This window comes from Anser anser, assembly GCF_964211835.1.
Source record: "Anser anser genome assembly, chromosome: 14".
Taxonomy (NCBI): Eukaryota; Metazoa; Chordata; class Aves; order Anseriformes; family Anatidae; genus Anser; species Anser anser.
Window position 1 is genome coordinate 1004824 of NC_139735.1, and position 19343 is coordinate 1024166.

General features: G+C 46.6%; 2 protein-coding genes across 5 annotated transcripts in view; one reads left to right on the forward strand and one right to left on the reverse strand.

Moving 5' to 3' along the window:
- KCTD16 (potassium channel tetramerization domain containing 16) overlaps positions 1-846 on the reverse strand; it is a 60709-nt gene extending 59863 nt beyond the window's left edge. Inside the window, exon 1 of one of the 3 annotated variants that reach the window (XM_083799245.1) lies at positions 436-842. The gene's annotated coding sequence lies outside the window, so the exon portion shown is untranslated. Of the gene's footprint in view, positions 1-149 lie in introns of all 3 variants that reach the window. The other 2 variants (XM_083799244.1, XM_083799246.1) reach the window with 2 other exon arrangements.
- Positions 847-7287: 6441 nt separating this feature from the next.
- Positions 7288-14777, forward strand: YIPF5 (Yip1 domain family member 5). Of its 2 annotated transcripts, none has more exons than XM_083798111.1 (6): positions 7288-7423; positions 7554-7674; positions 9324-9493; positions 10768-10913; positions 11965-12146; positions 12758-14777. In XM_083798111.1, the coding sequence occupies exons 2-6, from the start codon at positions 7568-7570 to the stop codon at positions 12918-12920; spliced, it is 768 nt and encodes a 255-aa protein (XP_083654237.1). In that variant the 5' UTR covers positions 7288-7423; positions 7554-7567; the 3' UTR covers positions 12921-14777. The 2 variants fall into 2 exon arrangements, with proteins under 2 accessions (XP_083654237.1, XP_083654236.1); XM_083798110.1 differs by having other exon boundaries at positions 7341-7423; positions 7558-7674.
- The last annotated feature ends 4566 nt before the right edge of the window (positions 14778-19343 follow it).

A 19343-nucleotide genomic window follows, 5' to 3' on the forward strand; every position in this document is an offset into this window, starting at 1 on the left:
TTTTGCCAAGTTCTACGTTCCTTTTCGCAAGTACTAACCAAGGGAAGGACTCCGTGTGACCCCACGGTTTAAAGACAACACACGGCTCATCTTTAAACGAGCATCTGATTCAGACATGCAGCTGAGGCAGGGGGAACGGCAGCTCTTACCTTGGTTACAGGTAACGCACAGCTCTGTACAGGAAAGCAACATCTCAGGACACTCAGAACACACACACAGGCACACGGAGCCCGGTTAGTACCAAATCCGGTCCCGGCAAGGGGCAGCAAAGGCGAGAAAAGTGCTCTTAGCAACATCCACGGAGACCTCAAGAGTTAAACCGAGTCACAGGAAAGTTAACCACGGCAGGTGACGAGAGGAACCGGTACACACAGCACGGCGGGGAGGGCAGGAAGAAGCAAGGAGCAAAAAGCACAAAACCCCAATAAATCCGACCGGGGTCCTCGGAGCGGGGCCGGGGCAGGGCGGCGGTGGGCGGATGACTTGCAGAAACCCCGCGCTACGGGCGGCCGGGCTCCGGCGGCTCCCGCGGCGGCAGCGGCCCCGGGCCGGGGGGCGGCGGGGACATGGCCGGGGCGCCGCGGGGCTGCCCGGGGCGCTCCGCTCCGCTCCGCTCCGGTGCGGTGCGGTCCGGTCCGGTCCGCTGCGCCGGGCTGGCCGCCGCTCCCGCTGCTCGGCTCGGCTCGGCTCGGCTCAGCCCGGTTCGGCCCGGCTCAGCTCAGCCCGGCTCAGCCCGGCTCGGCGCGGCTCTGCCCGGCTCAGCCCGGCTCAGCCCGGCTCGGTGCGGCTCCGCTCAGCGGCGCGGGGCCGTGCCGGCGGCGGGCGCTGCCGATTGCATCATCCCGGCGGAGCGGGGCCGGGACCGCGCCAGCACCGGGGACAGCGCCGGGGCCGCCCCGCCCCGCCCGCCCCGCCCCGCCCCGCCGCCCGGTGCCGGCCAAGTTCCCCGCGGCCGCCCCCCCCGGTGCCCCCCCGGTGCCCCCCCCCGCCGCTCCCGGTGCGCCCCCGCCCCTCGCACGTGCCTGGCCACCGGGGGGCGGCGGAGGGGGGACCGGGACCGGCGGGGCCGCGGCTCTGCCCCGCCGCTCGCGCCCCTCGTGCCCCGCCGGGGGGCGGCGCGGGGGGGCGGGGGCCGGGGCCGGGGCCGCGCTCCCCGCGGCCGTGCCCGTGTCCGTGCCGGCACCGCCACCTCGCGGCAGCCGCCCCGGGCCCCGGCTCGCTGCGGGCGGAGCGCCCGGCGCCCCCCGGCCCCGCGGCCCTGCAGCGGGCAGCGCTCCTGGCGCACGTCGGGCTTGGCGCTGCTCGGGGTGACGGCGGGGGGCACAGCAAGGCTCCCGTGCGGCCGGTGCGCAGACCCAGCGGGACGCTTCGGGGTGGAATCGCCGTGTGCGCAAGCTGCCCGCCCAGCCGGCTTCCTCTGACACCTCCGGCAGGTTCTGAGAGCAGGGCCAGGAGCACGACCCAACAGCACGGCACGCTGACTGTCAGCGGCACCGCTCTAAGGGCTCGGGGGGAAACCACAACTTGGGTACTTGCAGATTTTTCAAATTCGTGCCAGAATCAAACCCTCGCTTTTTACCCCAATTAATTCACTAAGCGAGAAGCAACGGCCAAGGTCCCGACCACGGACCTGTCCCTCACCTCCGGGTCTCACTCCTCATTCCCAAACCAGCACCTGGGGCCGCGGCAGGGGCCGCGCGTCGCAGCCCAGGAGCAGGCGAAGCCCCGCGCACCTTCACGCGCGGCTCCCGCAGGCCGGCTGCAGGAGGGCTTGTCAGGCGCTCTCGTCCTTGCAACGGAAACGTAGAGGTGTGATGCGAGGACATGTTAACTCAGATGTACCCATCGCTTTTTTAAGAGTTTGGCATAGTCAAGGCATGCAGGCTTTAACATCTGCACGACCAGGCAGATGAAATGATAAGCTTCCCTTGGGATTTACGCTCATTAGTGCTGCCCCGGCTCAAAGCAAGGAGCGTTGCATCAGCTTTTTCAAATACTTTAGTTATTAATGTTAGTTAATATGCTTTAATAATATTTAAATCAATTTTCATAAAGCCGGTGGGGTCCTGTTGGCAGGGCTTGGAGAATCAATTCACTGTGCCCAGTAAAAATTGACCTTGTTCAGACCAGCACCAGGGACACCTGTGATCACACAGCGGTCCGAGTCACAGGCGGGGTGGCGGAGATCCCCTGGGCAGAAGTGGGAACCACACAGCAAGTCTGATGTGCAGGCACTCCGGCAATGGAGTGAGCATAAGGTGCTGTGAAGGATTCTCACATCGATACCGTGTGATTAGTGAACACAGAGGTATTTAAGCTCTAAGTCTTTTGGAAAAATTATAATCAGAATTGCCCTTTGGATGGAACAAAAACTGCAGAATTTTAATCACAACAGCTTTAGAAATGTATCTGCTTCTGCACCTTTCAAATAATAAACAAAAGAAATTAAACTCCTACTTTTATTTCTTTACACAGGATGCTGCAATCATTTTACTGTAATACAACGTAATATCATTTCCTTTGATGCAGTGACTTCAATAGTAGAAGCATCACATAATGCTTCCTTGCTAAATACAAGCCACTGGCCAAATCCATCAAAATGCTGCCGGACAAGAGTGAAACTTGAAAATCTGGGCCAAATGCACCGGTGACCTAAATGTAAAATATGTGTCAGGACCACACCACACTAAGGACCTTACCTATTCAGCTGCAAAACTAAAGCAGCTCATTTAAGCGCAGCTACAGTTCTCTGATGGAAAAGAAAAGCAGCATCTATCAAAAGGAGGAGGATGAAGCATGTCCCACTTTTAACAGATGCCTACATAACCTTCAATATAGCTAGGGAAAAATTTAGCCCAAGCTTAGAGCGTATGTTCCAGAAGTCACAGCACGGCTATGCTTAAACCCGATACACCAACGATATGACATCATTCACAGGTTTGAGGCCACTCCTTGTGACAAAGTGCTATGTTAGCATCCAAGCTTTCACAAAATCATGGGACAACTGACTTCATCAAGTTCTGTGGGTGCTAAAAAAGGGTAGGTGTCTTAAAAGAAGCAGCAATGGATGTTAGAGAGGGTAGTATTCAGCTAAGTCTATAGTAGCAATGGTACGTACACACACCACCTTACAGCTCGCAGTGCGAACACACAGCTATAAATACGAATCAAGCCGCCCACGCATAACGAGAAATGTAGAAGCTGTTTATCAGCATTTAGCAACACCACACTGAACTTCAAGGCACTCACAGAAGTAGCAATAATTTCTAGCAGAAATTGAGGGAGTCATTCTGGGAAGAAAAAAAAAAATCTAAGTTGGATTTTGGACATAAGATTTCAGCTAAAAAGCCACATGGGAACTTTCATCACTCTGGGTGATTTTTAAACACAATAGCTAAAATTAAAAAATAAAAAATAAAAAGGAAGAAAGTAAAGCTGTACTTTCAGTTCTAGACTTACGCTCTGATTTAGAAGTGACTTCATGGTGCACCAAAGGAGCCTCCAGCCGCTTGTTGTGTAACTCCCACTGCAGCAGGACGGGACTCTCCTGAGCCTCAGAGAACAGCACAGTTGCTGAGGAGGGTGGCGTGGCGAAGAGAAAAAGGAAGGTCCGGCCCCAGCAGATGCTTTGGGCCCAGCTGTGGCCTATTGTCAGAGCAGTGTGAAGGGACACGGGTTCCAGGGAGAACCAGCCACCACGTCCTGCAGGCAGATGCCGGCGCTTCCAGACAGACTTCCAGTCCAAACTCAGTCCATAGCAAAGGACAGTAACACAGTCCCGGCAGGAAGAAACCCCAGGCTGTTGCACAGTAACAGACCTTTAACCCAGGCAATTTAGAAAAGATGTATAGCATTCCTAGAGCAGAGTGGTCTTCCCATCCCTCAGGTAGCTCTGGAAACTGAGTTCCCAAGAACTAAGCCAGGCAAGAAAAAGTATGGTACTGAGATAAATTAACACATTGTCCACTGATCCAGCAGTGTGAATTACATACAGTGAAAATCTCATCCACTGAAATTTCGCAGTAGGTGTGAATAAGGCAACCTAACAAATATTTCACTTTGGAGAAAAAGCATAAAGGAACTCTAAATGGCAGGATCTCCCCAAGAAAAGGATCTGCTAGCAGAAGTGTGAGTGCCATAAAGCAGGGTTTATTACGAAGTACACTGTAGAGCATTATACAGTTTTGCCCTTGATCTTTTATTCATAACTCAAGTGCATAATGTATTTTCATCAAAAAAGGCAAAGAGGAAGAATAGCTTTCACAGGCACTCAGCATGTAAGCACAGGCGTTGTGTAAGGCAGATAATTCAAGCGGGAAACATGAGATATTATTTTTTCCCCGTCATGTAACATACAGAATGTGGGCACAACTCCTGCAAAGAAAACTGTGGGCTCCTTTCATCACACACCAAATCCAAAGCAAATTCATTGCACAAGGCGCGAGATTTACAAAAACTGACAGTGAGGAGGAATCACATTCTACTGATTTGTGTAGCAGTCATTGTACATCAGGTAACATTTTGACCAGGAATTGATATATCGAATGCTGAAAAATCCTGTACAATTTCATGGACGGTGTTCAACAAAGCAATCTGCTACACAAACAATCCCGTGTGTGTCGGACACGTCAATACACCCAGCACATACAAGCAGACAGAGACCTCATATGCACTCACATCAGCAACCTTGTTAAACTCAAAGAAAAACTGTTGTTTTCAGTCACCCTTTGCTAAGGGACTTTCTCTCTTACAAGTTTTGCCACAGCAAAGCTTTCTTCAGCAGACTTCTTGTTCCTTTTTCCCTTCCTCCCACATTACCAAAGTGCTTTGTTAATAGCTTTATCTTCAGTCCGATTCAGATTACCCTGTTATTTACACTAGTGTGAATATAGTGTGGTTTTTAATGTTGCAGCCAGTACAAACTTTGGTCCTCGCTGGGTAGCATTATTTTGATATTGCCACTGTGTAACCCATGCACTAATTTTATGAGTATTTTTATACTTCCCATCTTCCCATTTCAACGTGTCTCACAAAACCAGGCATCTGCTCCCTGTCCACGTAACCTCGGGTGCAGGCAGGACTGCCCCTCAGGAAAGGGGCTGCGTTTGGTGCCTTACCAGGCAACGAGGCTGCGCCGGCGGGCAGGGTGAGAGCTGCTGCTTGCAGGCAGCCTGCAGAGACGTTTTGCGGGTTCTTGTTCTAATAAGAATTGTCAGGCATATACTGGCAGAAACGGATGCATTTCCACATCTGTTTAGAGTCTTCATTTTCATACAAGCCCTCATAAAATCATCTCTATTTTGCTTCACCAGAAAAGGAAGGGGTTTCTGATGCAGCTCCAGAAAGAACATGCTGGTGGAGAAGGTATAAAAAGGATGAACTTCCCCCCGTTTCCATTAGCGCTGGCTAGCACAATGCACTTTCCAAGTCATGCAAGAAGACAATAGCTGTGCAGCTGCAAGATATTGCTTTCCCTTATACCTACAGGCCTGTACCAGACAACACACTGCTACAGGCAATTGTGAATTTGTCCCACAAAACTGAAGCAGACAACTGATACCCTCAAGTCATGTTAAGAAGCCCAATGCAAACAGAGAGCTAATTAATGAAAGCTCGAGCCTAAGCTGTGAGCAAATTCTAATAATCTAAACAAATCCAAACAGATTTCTAGCCAAAGAGCATTTCACCAGCAAATCACAATTAAACAGCCCACTGCCTGAAATTTGGGTCTAATTTCACTGTCTAGTGAAGTGCAACCAAGTCACACGGTTCATCAAGGCGGCACTAAGCCATCAACATCAGCTGGATCCTGCACACTCTACAGGTCTTCCATGAAAGCATGGATCTTCTCAGCCTTCAAACTCTAGTTTACATAAACTATAAATTTGCAGGAATCAGCTTATACCGTAGTTACTGATCTCTGTGTTATCTGTGACTATAATTCCTACATCGTTATTCCATTCAGTTCTACAAACATGCATATTTTCTGGAAGGCTGTTCCCAGGAGATACTGGATATCCTGCACCACAAGGTACGTTCTGCAGGAGAGGCTTATAACAGGACTATTATTCAAATACAGTAATCTCAGTAGAAGAAGATTATATCCATGAGAGCTTGTAACAAAATAACTGTAATTGTGTCCTAAGCCACAGTGATTTTTTTTTTTTAAAAAAAAACTGCTTCAAAAAGGGTCTTATATTTGCAGAAGCTCATGTGCCCGAGTGGCAAGCATTCGGTTCTAGCATGCATGTAAGTTCAGCTACATCACGCATGGGATTGCAACTGTTTATGCATGCACAACTAAACATTTCTGAATCTCATTACTGCGCACCTATTCGGCAACAACAATAAAGTGGCAATTATGATTCAGCTCATTCTGAAGTTTCAGCTAAGCTGCCTCAGCTGGGTTTTCCCCGGCTCTGTCCACAACAAGCCCATCTGAGTCAGCAGCACACTCGCTTCTTCCTGCGCTCTACAGGAGTACCTGAGGTAGTTAACAAAAACAAATTCTAATTAGCAGTCAGAGGGCAGCTTTTCCCCTGGCCCTGAGTGAAAAAAGGAGCAAAATGATGGAACTAGAAGGAAAAACAGAGTGACCAGCTTCCGCTAGTCCCTCGTGTCCCCCAGGGGATCGACCCACTTCACCCGTTTGTCACACCTGCAGATCTTGTCCTCAGGCCTCCCCTAGGCCACGGCTATCTCACAGCCATCCTAGGCTGTCCCAGGCATTATTATTTTTTCTCAGTTCCTCGTCATTCCCCGCTCCTGCAGCTATTTGTAAAGCACAGATTAACAGCTGCCTTTAACAAGGACCAGCGGATCAATAGCTCCTGCACACATTTTATCAGGCGTCAGGAAAACGCTCATTTTATTTAATGTGGTGACGTGAAGGGTACGAAGGCCTGGCACTGAGTGACCGCAGTTCCTTCTCACCCGGCCGCGCCATCGCGCAGCCCCCGCCAGGCCTCCTGCCCGGCCTGCCCCCGGGGAGCGCTGTGGGGATCGCGGGGGGAGACTGAGCCCGCGGGCAACGCCACTCGTGGCCTTAAGCAAGAAAGAAACCACACAAGAGCTCAAAACGTCATTTATTTCGGTGGTTAACAGGTAGAAAAACCCGCAAACAAAGAGAAGCGCGAGGCTGCTCCGTGACAGGCTCCGGCTCAGGCCGCAGACCCCGCCCCAGGCCCTGCCACCGCCCCGCCGCGCGCCCCACGTGACCCCACGGCCCCCCCCCCCGCCGGGCCTCGCCCCCCTTGGCGCCGCGGCGGCGCCACGCAGGCAGGGCGCGGGGCGGGCGGCGCATGCTCGCTGGGGGCGCCCCGTTGCGCGTCTCGCACGCATGCGCGGCGGCCCCGGAAGCGGCGGGCGGCAGGGTGACACGTCGCAGCGCCGCGCCGGGGGGGCCGGGCCGGGCCGGGCCGTGGTGGGTGCGGGCGGGCGGGGACGGGGGGAGACCGGGGGGGGGGCAGCGGGGGGCGGTGGGCGGTGGGGGGCCTGAGGGGGTTGAGAGGGTTTGGGGGGCCGCGCACCCACTCGTCCGGTGTTCCCCGCAGGCAGGGTGCGGGAGATGTCCGGCTTTGACAGCTTCACCACGGACTTCTTCCAGACCGGCTACAGCATCGACGAGCAGGCCCAGCACTACGAGTACGGCGGCGGCGGCCGGCCCTACGGCAGGTAACCGCGGCCCCGGGGCGCTGAGGGAGGCACCGGGCGGGCTGCCCGGGGCTGCGGGTGTCGTGTCCCGGCCCCCAGGGGCCCGGGCCCGGCCTGACCCAGCGGAGGGGGCCCGGCCACGGCTGGGGCTGGGCTGCGAGGCCCCCTCCGCCCGTGAGGGGCTCGGCGCCTTCGGCACGGGGCCGGCACCGCAGGCAGCCGGTGCTGCCCGTACCGAGCCCTGCTGCAGTGTCACCGTGTAGCTTATGTCCTGTAAATGGGGGTGTATGGCAGTTACACGCTAAATACCCCGTGGTCTGCGTTTTGAGGTAAAGGCAGGACTCTCAAGATATTACATGAGAAATTTTAATAATATAAACAGTCCTTTGGAAGGCCGCTATCAGTGTTTCCTAAGGACATATGCGGTTACTCAGGGAATGAAAATTAGTCACGCTGTCAGATAAATGAGCCTGCAGTGTCCGTGGTGTTTTCTAGGCTTTAGCAGAAAACTGTGGCAGACTTTTCTAGGTCACAGGGGCTCTTGTGAGTCCTTTGTACATCCCTAGTCCCAGGCTGAGGATTTTTGTCAGGTACGTGACCCGAGTTTGATCGCTGTGATAGGTGGAACAGGTTGATGCGTGTTTGCATCCCAACAAGGTCTGCTGTGCTGTGATGAGGCTGGGCTGTACTGGCACAAGAAAAGAAGGGAGAGTGAGTGCTGGGTTTTCCTTCTTTATGTTAATGTTGGAGACATTTATTGAAGCCTTTGTAGTCAGAGACCGTTAGCGGCAAGAATAACTTAAGAGTTTCTTTACAAAGAGAAGATAGCTCTGATGAGGCTTATTTTCTTTTAAGATGTCTATAGCCACGTATATTTTTATACGTGTGAAATCTGTAATAGTATTGTAAAAACAGTATAAATTTGTTAGCAAATATCTGAGAACGTGTCAAATAGAAACTGAGAAATTGCTCCCCCCGTGCCCCCAGCATCATGTCCTCTAGGTAGATGTCACCATGTTTAGAATCTGCATCATAATTCCTTCTTATGTGTCATAACACTACCTGATGCTCATGGTGCGTAAGTGAAGAGGAAGATGGTTTTTTTTTTCTGTTTTTTTTTTTCCCTAGGCTGATTTTTTTAAATATGGAGGGCAATGAAGGTGATAGTATGAGCTACTTTGTTCTCTAACATGGAGTTTGCAAGTAAGCGTTCTCAATTGTAAATTAATGCTGGCATCAAGTGAGTTGTCAGTAGTAATTAAGGGACAGTTGGATTAGTTTGTGACTTAAATTTTTCCTACTCTTTTACATGTCTGTGAGTTGTGGAAGTAATTCAGTCAGTGGATAATGCTCATTTGTGCAGGCCTCTGACTTCAAAGCAAAAAGCAATACAAAAGCACATGTAACGATAATTATTGTGTTCAGCTTATAGCAGTGCGTCGTCTTTAGCTCGTCAGTATTGTTATTAACGGTTTGAACAGATGAATGTGGCTAAGCACCTAGAACACTTGAATTTGGGTAGGGGAGCATTGAATGTGACTGCTCAAAAGAGGAGGAAAGACAGATCTGTTTGCTGTGGTTTATTTGCTGAAAAAAAGCTGTGATTTTTGCAGGGAAATGTTTAAAATGAAATTCTGTATCTGTCCGTAACGTGCTGTCGTTCTTCACAGGCAGTATGGAGGCTATGACTACTCTCAGCAAAGTGGATTCGTCCCTCCCGAGATGATGCAGCAGCAGCCGTACACAGGGCAGATTTACCAGCCAACACAGACGTATACTCCAACTTCAGCACAGTCTTTTTATGGAAGTAACTTTGAGGATGAGCCTCCTCTATTAGAAGGTATAATTTGAGCTTTGTGGCTGAGATCCAAAACTCCTCCCAGCTTGGGGATAAGTTGAGTGGTAGAGTGTGTATTCTCCCATTTCTGGAAGTACACAATTGACTTGAAATTCTCATTATTTTTTTGTTATTTACGTGTATTTCAGTATATAATTTGCATGTTCTTGCGTGAACTTTTGGACACGGTTTTAGCGTTACGCTTTATTACTTCATACTGTCTGTTCAGTGGAAGGCATAATGATTAAACGGACAGCCCGACTTCATACAAGACTTAAGACAAAACACCTAATAATTTTGTTGTTGCAAATAATACTCGTTGCAAATCGTACTTATTTCTGTGCAAATAAGTTGATGCTGTTAGTTGCAGCCGATCCTGTGATTAGGACTGAAATCTTGCATTGCTGAAGAGGAGTGCTGTACGCTGCAGAAATTCCTATGCAGAATAAAGAGTGTGCCAAATGCCAGAATGGTTAGGTAGTTAGTGTCCGTAGTTGAGTTGCCAGCTCATACACATCACTGTTCAGTACCAAACAGCTGAAGAAGCCCTTTCTGTTGCTGGTCAGAGAGGCAGGTATTCGTGTTTTCTTCCCACCCAGCTGTGCTTGTTTATGTTATTCCCAAAATTAATCTGTTTACATAGATGCTTCCCAGGGCCTGGGGTGGGCAAATAGGTTTTGGCACAGCTGTGATCAGATTGGATGGATGGAGCCTTGAAATCCTGTCTAGCTGCAATAAGTAATTGTGTGTAAAATAAATGTGTCAAGCGTTAAAAGGGATGGTTGCGTTTTTCTCAGTGGATTCAATAACAGGGTAGGAGGTTTGTGAAAGAGAAATCCACTGAGGATAACTAAGTGCAGAGAAACTATTTGAATTTGAAATCCTTGAGCCATCAGTCACCGGAGACTTGGGAAGTGTTTGGGGAATCTGTGTATTTTGTTCTGATACTCCTCCATGCATATCTGCTTTTGGCCACTTACAGAGACAGTATGCTGGGCTAAATGAACTTTGGTCTGGCGCAGAACGCTGTTCTTAGGCCTTATCTGGTTCTTTAGAAACCAGCCTGTCACTGCAGAACATTTGAGACATGGAATCTGTGGAAGCAGCACACTCAGCAGCTTGAGGACAGAGGGAATGACGCAATTCTCTGGTCCCCGTAGGATAGTTCCTGGAGGAGATTTAAGAGGGTAGGGGCAGGGAAAACTTGTCAGTGAAGCAAGCAGGGGCAAGAAGAAAAAATACATAAATATGCATAGTTTGTTTCATGTAACTTGCAGAATTGGGGATCAATTTCGACCACATCTGGCAGAAGACACTAACAGTGCTGCACCCATTAAAAGTAGCAGATGGCAGCATCATGAATGAGACGGATTTGGCTGGACCAATGGTCTTCTGCTTAGCTTTTGGAGCCACGTTATTACTGGTAAGACTTTGATTGCCAAATAGAATTATTTGTGCTTTGATATGCCTGGAGACACTGGAGGAAAAAGGCAAGTTACCTATACGTTTATTGGAACTGACTCCTTAGCATAGAGGCCACAAAAACCATATCATGACCAGGAGTTTGTAGCTCGGTGGGAGAGGAGCTGCGGCTTCGTGCAGCGCTCGCTGAGGTTAGCGACTTTGCTACCCCTTTTCTTCTGTGGATTTTAAGTCAAAGCTTTAGAAGTGTTTTTTTTGTTTGTTTGTTGTTTTTTTTTTTGCATGCCATTGGTTTCACTGGAATGCCTGTTTCTTTCCGTAGTCTACTTTTGAGGAATACGGTTCCCTTTTTCACAGAAATGGGCATGTGACACATTCCCAGATTTTTAACTGCTTTTTTTAAAGAGGTTGAGGTGTTTTACTTTCAGAATCATGCGTTTTATTTTTGAGTTTTCTGTCATCTTCCGGTTTAATATTTGCTTCTTATAATTTACATTGTTCTACAACACCATGGAGTTTATCGCAAGGCATTTTAGCTCTAGATTTGTAGAGAAGTTCCAAACTTTTCTAATCTTAAACATTATTCCTGTAAAGATTATTATTGCAAGACATCTTCAGAGAAATAATAACCATAGAAAAAGATCACCATGGGAAGTTAGTTGCCTAAGCCAGGAGTTGGACTTGATGATCCTCGTTGGGTCCCTTCGAACTGGGGACATTGTATGGTTCTGTGATATTCTATGGTTCTATAACCCCTGGGGAATTCATAGACTTCTGCAGCCCAGATCAGCAAATAAGTTTGATTAAAATCTATTTATTGAAATATGTAAACTTCAGATAAATGTGCCTCTTGGGTGTCTAAAATGTACAGGTGTCCTGGAATTCGGGTTGTGGGAAAATACGGCATGTTGAATTTGAATATAGGAATTGGTGGTTGGAGGGACGATGGAGAAAATGAAGATATTCTGTAAATATTAATTCTTCTTGCCTTTGTTTGTGGGAAGTGTTACTTGTTCTGTTAATTAATGTGTACCATTATGCTTAACTTTCAGGCTGGTAAAATTCAGTTTGGTTACGTGTATGGAATAAGTGCAATCGGATGCTTAGGGATGTTTTGTCTCCTGAACTTAATGAGCATGACAGGCGTCTCATTTGGCTGCGTTGCCAGTGTCCTTGGATACTGTCTTCTTCCTATGATCCTACTTTCCACTTTCGCAATTGTATTTTCATTGCAGTAAGTACATAAACTATAAGTTGATAATAGATTTCTCTACTGTGAGATAAAGTTATTAAAAGAAAACTTCATAGTGATGAACGTGCTTATGATTTCAGTATGACAGGAATTTGTAGTAAGTGTAAAAATACAAGTCTCAACTTTCTTACTGGAAAAAAGGTGTGAATACTGCTTTTCTTTAAGTCAGTCAACAGCTTTTAAATACATGGACTCTTTCAGTATCGAGTTTGTTTTCAGTTAGCGTTGAATCTGATAAATACTATTACCTGCAAAGTCAAAAAGATAGCTTGTAAGTTAAGATACAAAATTGAATGTCAAACAAAGAAAATCCGTGGGATTCTTCATAACTGTATGAAATTAGGAACTGAAAAGCAACAAGAAACAACACGATATAGTTTCTTTATTTAATACCTACGTTTCATATGTACAAAGGTGCTTTTTACTGTTGTGACAATTGAATAATATGGCTCTGAAATCTTTACTGGAACTCCATCATTTAAAAATGTGGAAGATAAAAGATAAAATTCTTAGAATTTGTAGAAGGTATTAGGAGTCTAGTTATGACTCCTAAGTACACGAGTCTTAAATGAATTCTGTTTTTATCTTTACAGGGGAGTGATGGGAATTATTCTCACGGCTGGAATCATTGGCTGGTGCAGCTTTTCTGCTTCCAAAATCTTCATTTCTGCCTTAGCAATGGAAGGACAGCAACTTCTAGTAGCGTACCCCTGTGCTTTATTGTATGGAGTCTTTGCTCTCATTTCTGTGTTTTGAAGAGACTGTCCAAATTGTTGGACTCCAGTGGGCCAAAATGAAGACATCAACTTGGAATATTTAGTTGGACCAGACACGGCTGCAAACACCTGTATAGTGTTGCTATCACAAAAGTTAGACCAGTTTTAAATCATCTGGAACAAATGTCTTGTGTTCACTTTTTTAGGACTTTGAATACTGTTCTCAATTGACCTGAGGTGTCTATAGCTTTAATAAGTGTTCATGCTTATCAAGTTAATGTAATTTCTTTCCCATTCCTGTATCTTTAGAAAAGTAACTTTTAGTTGTTTGTTTGAGCTGGTGGGGGGGGGGGGGTAAGGGGGAGGGTTTGTGTTTTTTTTTTCAGGGGAGGGAGGGAGGAGGGATGCAGTTACAGACTGAAAGATTGTTATCACTAGAAGTTAACAAAACCACAGATGATGTGCATTTGGAAATTCTCTTTGAATAAATCTGCAGTAATAACCCATTTCCTCTCCCCTCTTGCCAAAAGGAAAATGCACAGAAGAACGCAAAGAATTATTTCTATATTTTAACAAACACACTCTTAAGCCGTTTGGTCTCATTTACTTGTTCATTTGATGTGATAGTATTTCAGGATTTAAGATATTGAAGTTATGAATGAAGCAACAGATGCTTTAAAAATTAAGAGGATCTGTAATTCTGTCACATTTGAAATATGAATACATATGGATGTCTAAGTAGCTACATGTTAACTTGAATTTCTGAAGGTTACTTCAACTAGAGGATTTTCCCCTAATGGTGCACATATTAGTAGACAAAGAGTAATCTCTTTGGCAGTACTTCCAAGAAAAACACCATTTTGAAAATGTAATGCTTGTCAGTATTGTAGTTACTGTAAAAGTAAGGAATATTGATTAAATTTTCCTTAAGTTTTGAGAATGGTGTTTGATTTTTCCAATCTTTACTTTTGAATGGACTTCGGTTATTAAAATAGGAGCTTTCATATGGAAGCAAAATCATATTTAAAAGTGTATTCAGTTAGTGGATTTGATATTTGCTTCAGCCATACATACTTAATTTTACATTACAAATATAATCTAGTTTGTGATATTAGATGCTTGCAAGAAGTCTTACAAGTGTAGGAAGTAGGAAAGCAAAAATGCTTGGTCTTCACATAAGCACTTGCTAATTCTCAAAAGCAAGAAAGTGATACAAACATTTTTAACTCGTAATGGAAAGGGAAGATAGTCATTTTTTTCCCTTGGAAATAAAGAAGCTCTATCAAAGCGCTAGATTATCACTACCATTTCTTCAGCAATTTAATCCAAGGGATTTCATTTCATTGAATTTACTGAAGGTGTTAGTCTGGTGCTCATCTGTCAGGTCTGTGGAATGATCTGTTCGTAGACTTCTGGAGTTGAATCAGTGGTCAAATGTGTTGTTAACACTTGGTAAGACACAGTCTGTGAATGAGTCTTACATCAAAGGAAAGCTCTGGGGGAAAACTACCACGAGTGAATAATTTCACAGACCAGTGCATGTTATTGGTCGCTCTTCCCTTAGTTTTTCTCATTCTCATTAAAAAAATAATCTTCCTAGTCCCACTAGAAGTTACTGATGAGGTTGTCCCCCTCCTTTGGCTGGAGCTAACCGTGTTGTGTTCCTGAGAGCTGTGGGAAGTGCTGAATGAGTGTGAAAGCATTAAGAACCAAACACTGATGCAGAAAACTGTTTTGACTCTTGTACTGTATCTGGCTGTTGTAATGAATTTTAAAACTCACAAATTCAATTTCCTTCGAGAATTGGATTCAAGAGCCCAGATAATTTTATACTTTGATACCTTATTACAAGTTATCATCCTAAATAAAACAGTTGAGTTTTTTTTATTTACCGGAATGTTTTACTCTGCATGTTTTAGTTCTGATTTTCTTTGGATTAGCAGGCCTGGCGCACAAAGTTCTCTTTTCGATGAAGAATGTTATCTGCTGATGGAGCATGATGTCCTGTGTTTCTGCAAATAAGATACAGTGATTGCCTTTACTAATGAGACCTAATTAAATACAGAATGCTTCTAGGAAGTGTAAAAAGTGGCATACTTCCTTGAGCATGTCAGGTTCTAAATACTCAAATATTGTGTTGTTGTTGTTGTTGTTGGCTAATTAAGCTTACCTTGCGTGTATGAATGTGGTTCATTTCTTAAAGCTTGCACTGATTTTGTAGATTTCTCATACTGTAATGACAGAAGTTATTTATAACAACACGTAAGTAATTATCCTACAAGTTAAGTGCAAAGGCAAAATGTTAAAATCTACCTGTCTCAGTGTAGCACTAATTATGTAACTACTGAGTTTGGAAAGACTATCAAAACTTATTCCTGTATATGCTTGTCACAAAGTCTTTACTCTGACAGTGGAGGATGCTACACGTTCTACTTGAGCAGTGGGGTTTGACCTGACAGTTTCAGGAGCATTTTGTGTTCTTCAGACCACGTTGTGGCGAATTCAGCCATGAATTTCCGACTGGGCTCCTGGGAGCAGGAGTGGATGGGAGTAGAAGGTCAAAGACTTTAATTCAGAGGGCTTCACAAAAATGTAATGTATCTAAATGTATTAAATATCCCCAGATTCTGGTAGGTTAGTTAATGTGATTCCATTGACCCTGTTTATTGCCTTTCCAAAATCAATTCTATTGATTTCCTACTACAGCCTACTATAATGCTATTTTGTCCTAGAACTTGCTTCAATTTTAGTTACGTTTCAGACTATTTAATCTTACTGTCACATGGAATGAGAAGATTATGTGCTGTAATTCTTCACTCCCACATCTGCCTTTAGTTTTACTTAGACCCTTTTTTTTCCTACTTTCCTAAATCTGAATTCTCCCCCACTGTCTGTTAACATCAGTATTCTCATCTAGTTTTCTGATGAAGTGTTAATGCTACCTGCTTCACACTGCATTGTCTCTTGACATTTTCATGTTGCTCAGCTTAAAGCGTTCATATATGAATGCTGGCATTGCTTTTTGAAAGCTAATTGCTTTATCACACCCACTCTTCAAATTACTTCCTATTGTACAAAGTTATATTAAAAGTTGTTTTTCCCAGTTTGTCCATTCAAAAGCAAAGTTTTGACAGCACCTGTGTGCTTCAGGTCATTTGTTTTGCTATGAGGCAACTGCTGACTGCTGTTCAATTTCAATAAGCAAAATTTCTGTAAGCATCAACAAATCTTATGGCATTAAAGCTCGTTATTGAGGGCACTGTGCAAACCTCTCTCGAACACTGACAGGTGTGGGCATCAGGCACCTCTCTAGGAAGCCTGTTCCAACGTTTGACCACTTTTACGGAAAAGAAATTTTTCCTTACGTGTAGTCGGAGCTTCCCCTGGCACAGCTTCGCGCCACTCCCACGCTGGCTTCTCTCGGAAACGGTCACCTAATTTCCACGAACTTGAATGGTTCAGACTTGGTTACTGCACAGAACATCTCTTTGGGTTTGTAATGAGAAGCTGGGGTGCTCTCACGCTTGTCTCCAAGTATCGGCACGGGGACGTCTTCACCGCACGATTTGTGTGCGAGGGCCCTGGGACCCCCCGCCCCGGGGGGGTCAGTGGGTGCAGCAGGGCGCCGTGCGTCGGGGGGCGAGGGGCGGGCTGGGGCACAGCCTGGCAGCAGCCACGGGCGGCCACGCACTGACGGTGTGCTGGTTCCTACCAAAGCTGCTGTTAAGTTTGCTAATGTGCTTTAGGAACCACGTGAGCTAAAAGAGCAGCCGGCAGTTTGTGGTCCTGTGTCGCGTGTTATGGCACAGGAGCAGGTTTGCAGAAGAGAGAACATCTTTGTTACGCAGGTTGTTTAACCGGACAAGAGTTCACATGCAGCAACTTCAACTAAAAAATAAAATAAAATAAAATAATAAAATAAAATAAAATAGGAGTGGAATAACTGGGGCTTGCTGTTTCCTGCATCTCCACTGGGTGGGCCTGCAACATATCTGATGTGCGACACCACAGGCAGCATCGCTGCTGTGCTGTAAGGCAGGGCTTGGGGCTGGCACAGCTCAGCATCAGGAAGGCTTCCTCCTCTGCTTGCCCTCTTCCTTTGCCTCCTGTGACATCAGAAGCAGTTGCACCCCCAGGCAGCCAAACCGCTGATGTCTGGTTGGATTTCTGCTTCATGCAACGGGCAAGGCCCTCGCTTCAGTCACGGCCTGTCGGATCGGCAGAGGTGCGGTGCTGTGTTTGCTGGGAAGCCCTCCTGGCAGCGGGAAAGCTTTGCTACATCCCTTCCTTTCTATACAGCTCTACTTTTTCTGACCGGGTTTTCTCTTCACATTACCAAGAAGTCTCTTCGTTTTCTTTATGCAGTCCAAAAGCATGAGAAATTATTTTTCACCGGATAATCCACTGCCCTCCCAGCTGCTGGGAGATCCAGGCAGGCAGGCTCTTCCCTACGTGGCCCATGCTGAGTTGTAGCACTCTCGTGGGCACCTTTTTTTCCGTGTAAGATGCTGCATCCTCCCACTGATACACTTTTTAATTCAGTTAAATAGCACCTCTCCAGAACTAAAACAATTGATTTACACAACCTATGGGAAAAAAACCAAAAGTGTTTTAAAATATTTTATTGTTACTTTAGGAGTTACAAACACTAATATCCTGAGATGTGAGGACCTCAGTTATTTACTATGATTATCCTTGAGCATCCTGCAAGACAGGGAAGCTCCTCATCCTGTCCCGTAGGTGAGGACTGACCTAAGGAGCTGTATGCAGCTTTTCCAGGGCCTGCTGCGTTTGGTCATCTTTATCCCAGCAAAACATAATGAGGTTGCTCTCCAGGGGTGGATTCCCAGGCCAGTTCTCCAGGACACAGCTTGAAAGTGGGAGGAGATTTTATAATTGGAAAGTCTGTCAGCCGCATTTGCCAGCTTTGTGCTTTCCCAACCAAAGCCAGCAGGCCATTAGCCAAACAGCAGTCCCTGCTTTGAGAACTGCAGGCATTGTGCTTGTATGGGTTATTTTTTTTTTTCCCTCCTATTATTTTTGCTTTATTGCAGGAAGCACTGACATTAAAAAACAGGGATTCTCTGCTCCTCATCAGGAATGGTAAAGTGGAAGATTGTCTAAAATTAGACGCTAGTCCTGGAATAGGCCTCTTTCAAAAATTGTTCTGCAATTACACGTCTCTAGGAAGAAGGGCGTTGCTCTATTTCTTTACACACTAAGCTCCACCACATCATTCTTGGAATTACAATGCTCTTACCATATACATTTCTATTATGTTTTTCCCAATATTCTTGCTTTTCTGTTGCTGGCAGAGAAATATTCCTCTTGGATGCCAACATTATCTACTGATCCACCAGGCCTATTTGCTGTTCAGTCATGGAATTTGCGCCCGCTTCCATGCAGCAGCTGCAGCCAAAGGCAAGCAGCATTGCGTGCTCCCATCGGAAAGATGCCCCCACCTCTGGTGAGCCTGCCCCTCCGAGTGCCCACCACCGCTGCAGCAACGTGAAGCTGCCCTCAGGCTCTGAACCAGGCTCTGCCGAAGGTGCTCTTTACCTGGCCGTGTTTGCTCAAGTCTGGAGAACAATGCTAGAGAGAAGTCAGGCTGGTGCCCCTCTCTGCCTGTTCCTCTGCACAAAGTGCTCGCTAGCTCCTGAGGCACGGGATGTGTTTTCCCCTGTTTAGCTGTGTGGTTTGCAGCTCACCTTGCCAAGTATGCTGCTAGTGTTCAAGGCCAGGTTGGATGGGGCTTTGAGCAACCCGGTCTAGCGGGAGGTGTCCCTGCCCATGGCAACAGTTTGGAATTAGACGGTCTTTAAGGCCCCTTCCAACCCAAACCCTTCTGTGATTCAAGGAAATATTTGAAAGGAGCAGATTTCACCTCCAGGACCTGCACAAGGTTTCCTCCTGCACGGCTTGCCCACCGGTAAGCCTCGCAGTGAGGCCGCTAGCGATGTGCAGTGTAATGGTTCAGATGAGTGCTGGTGCTAAAAAGTTTTTGGCAGAGCTGTTCCAGGCCTTTTGGCAGCAAGCACCAGCAAAGGCTTATCTTCAGCAGTTTTTATGAATTCAAAGTCAAGGCCATTTGGGCCTCGGGGTAAAATCCTGAGGTTCTTCCTTAGGGTGTGATTTATCCCTCTCACCCCGCTAGGTGCCAGCTTCTCAGTTCTTTTTCAGGCAAAATTCCCATTTAGCTCAACAGGAGACTGAGCTGACTCAACAACATGAATATTTGGCCAATAATCGTCAGGCAAATCAGGACAAATATCCTCATTTACAAGTAAACCTGCCAGGCTAGGACATTTGGCTAGTGCCTATACACCAGCCAGTGTCAGAGCCGAGCAACGGCAGCCTCCCGAGTCTGCCCTCGGACTGCCTGCATCTACAGGGAGAAGAATTTCACTATTGATAGGTTGATGCCAGCTCCTCAGAAATGTACAGAGTCCAAAACATATGTTCA

What these genes read in the sequence shown, in the direction of transcription:
- YIPF5 (XM_083798111.1), top strand. Translation starts at nt 7,568, where the DNA reads ATGTCCGGCTTTGACAGCTTCACCACGGACTTCTTCCAGACCGGCTAC. An exon ending in TGAGCCTCCTCTATTAGAAG is followed by an intron (nt 9,494 to 10,767) that starts GTATAATTTGAG and finishes TGTAACTTGCAG; the next exon opens with AATTGGGGATCAATTTCGAC. An exon ending in GCAATTGTATTTTCATTGCA is followed by an intron (nt 12,147 to 12,757) that starts GTAAGTACATAA and finishes TTATCTTTACAG; the next exon opens with GGGAGTGATGGGAATTATTC.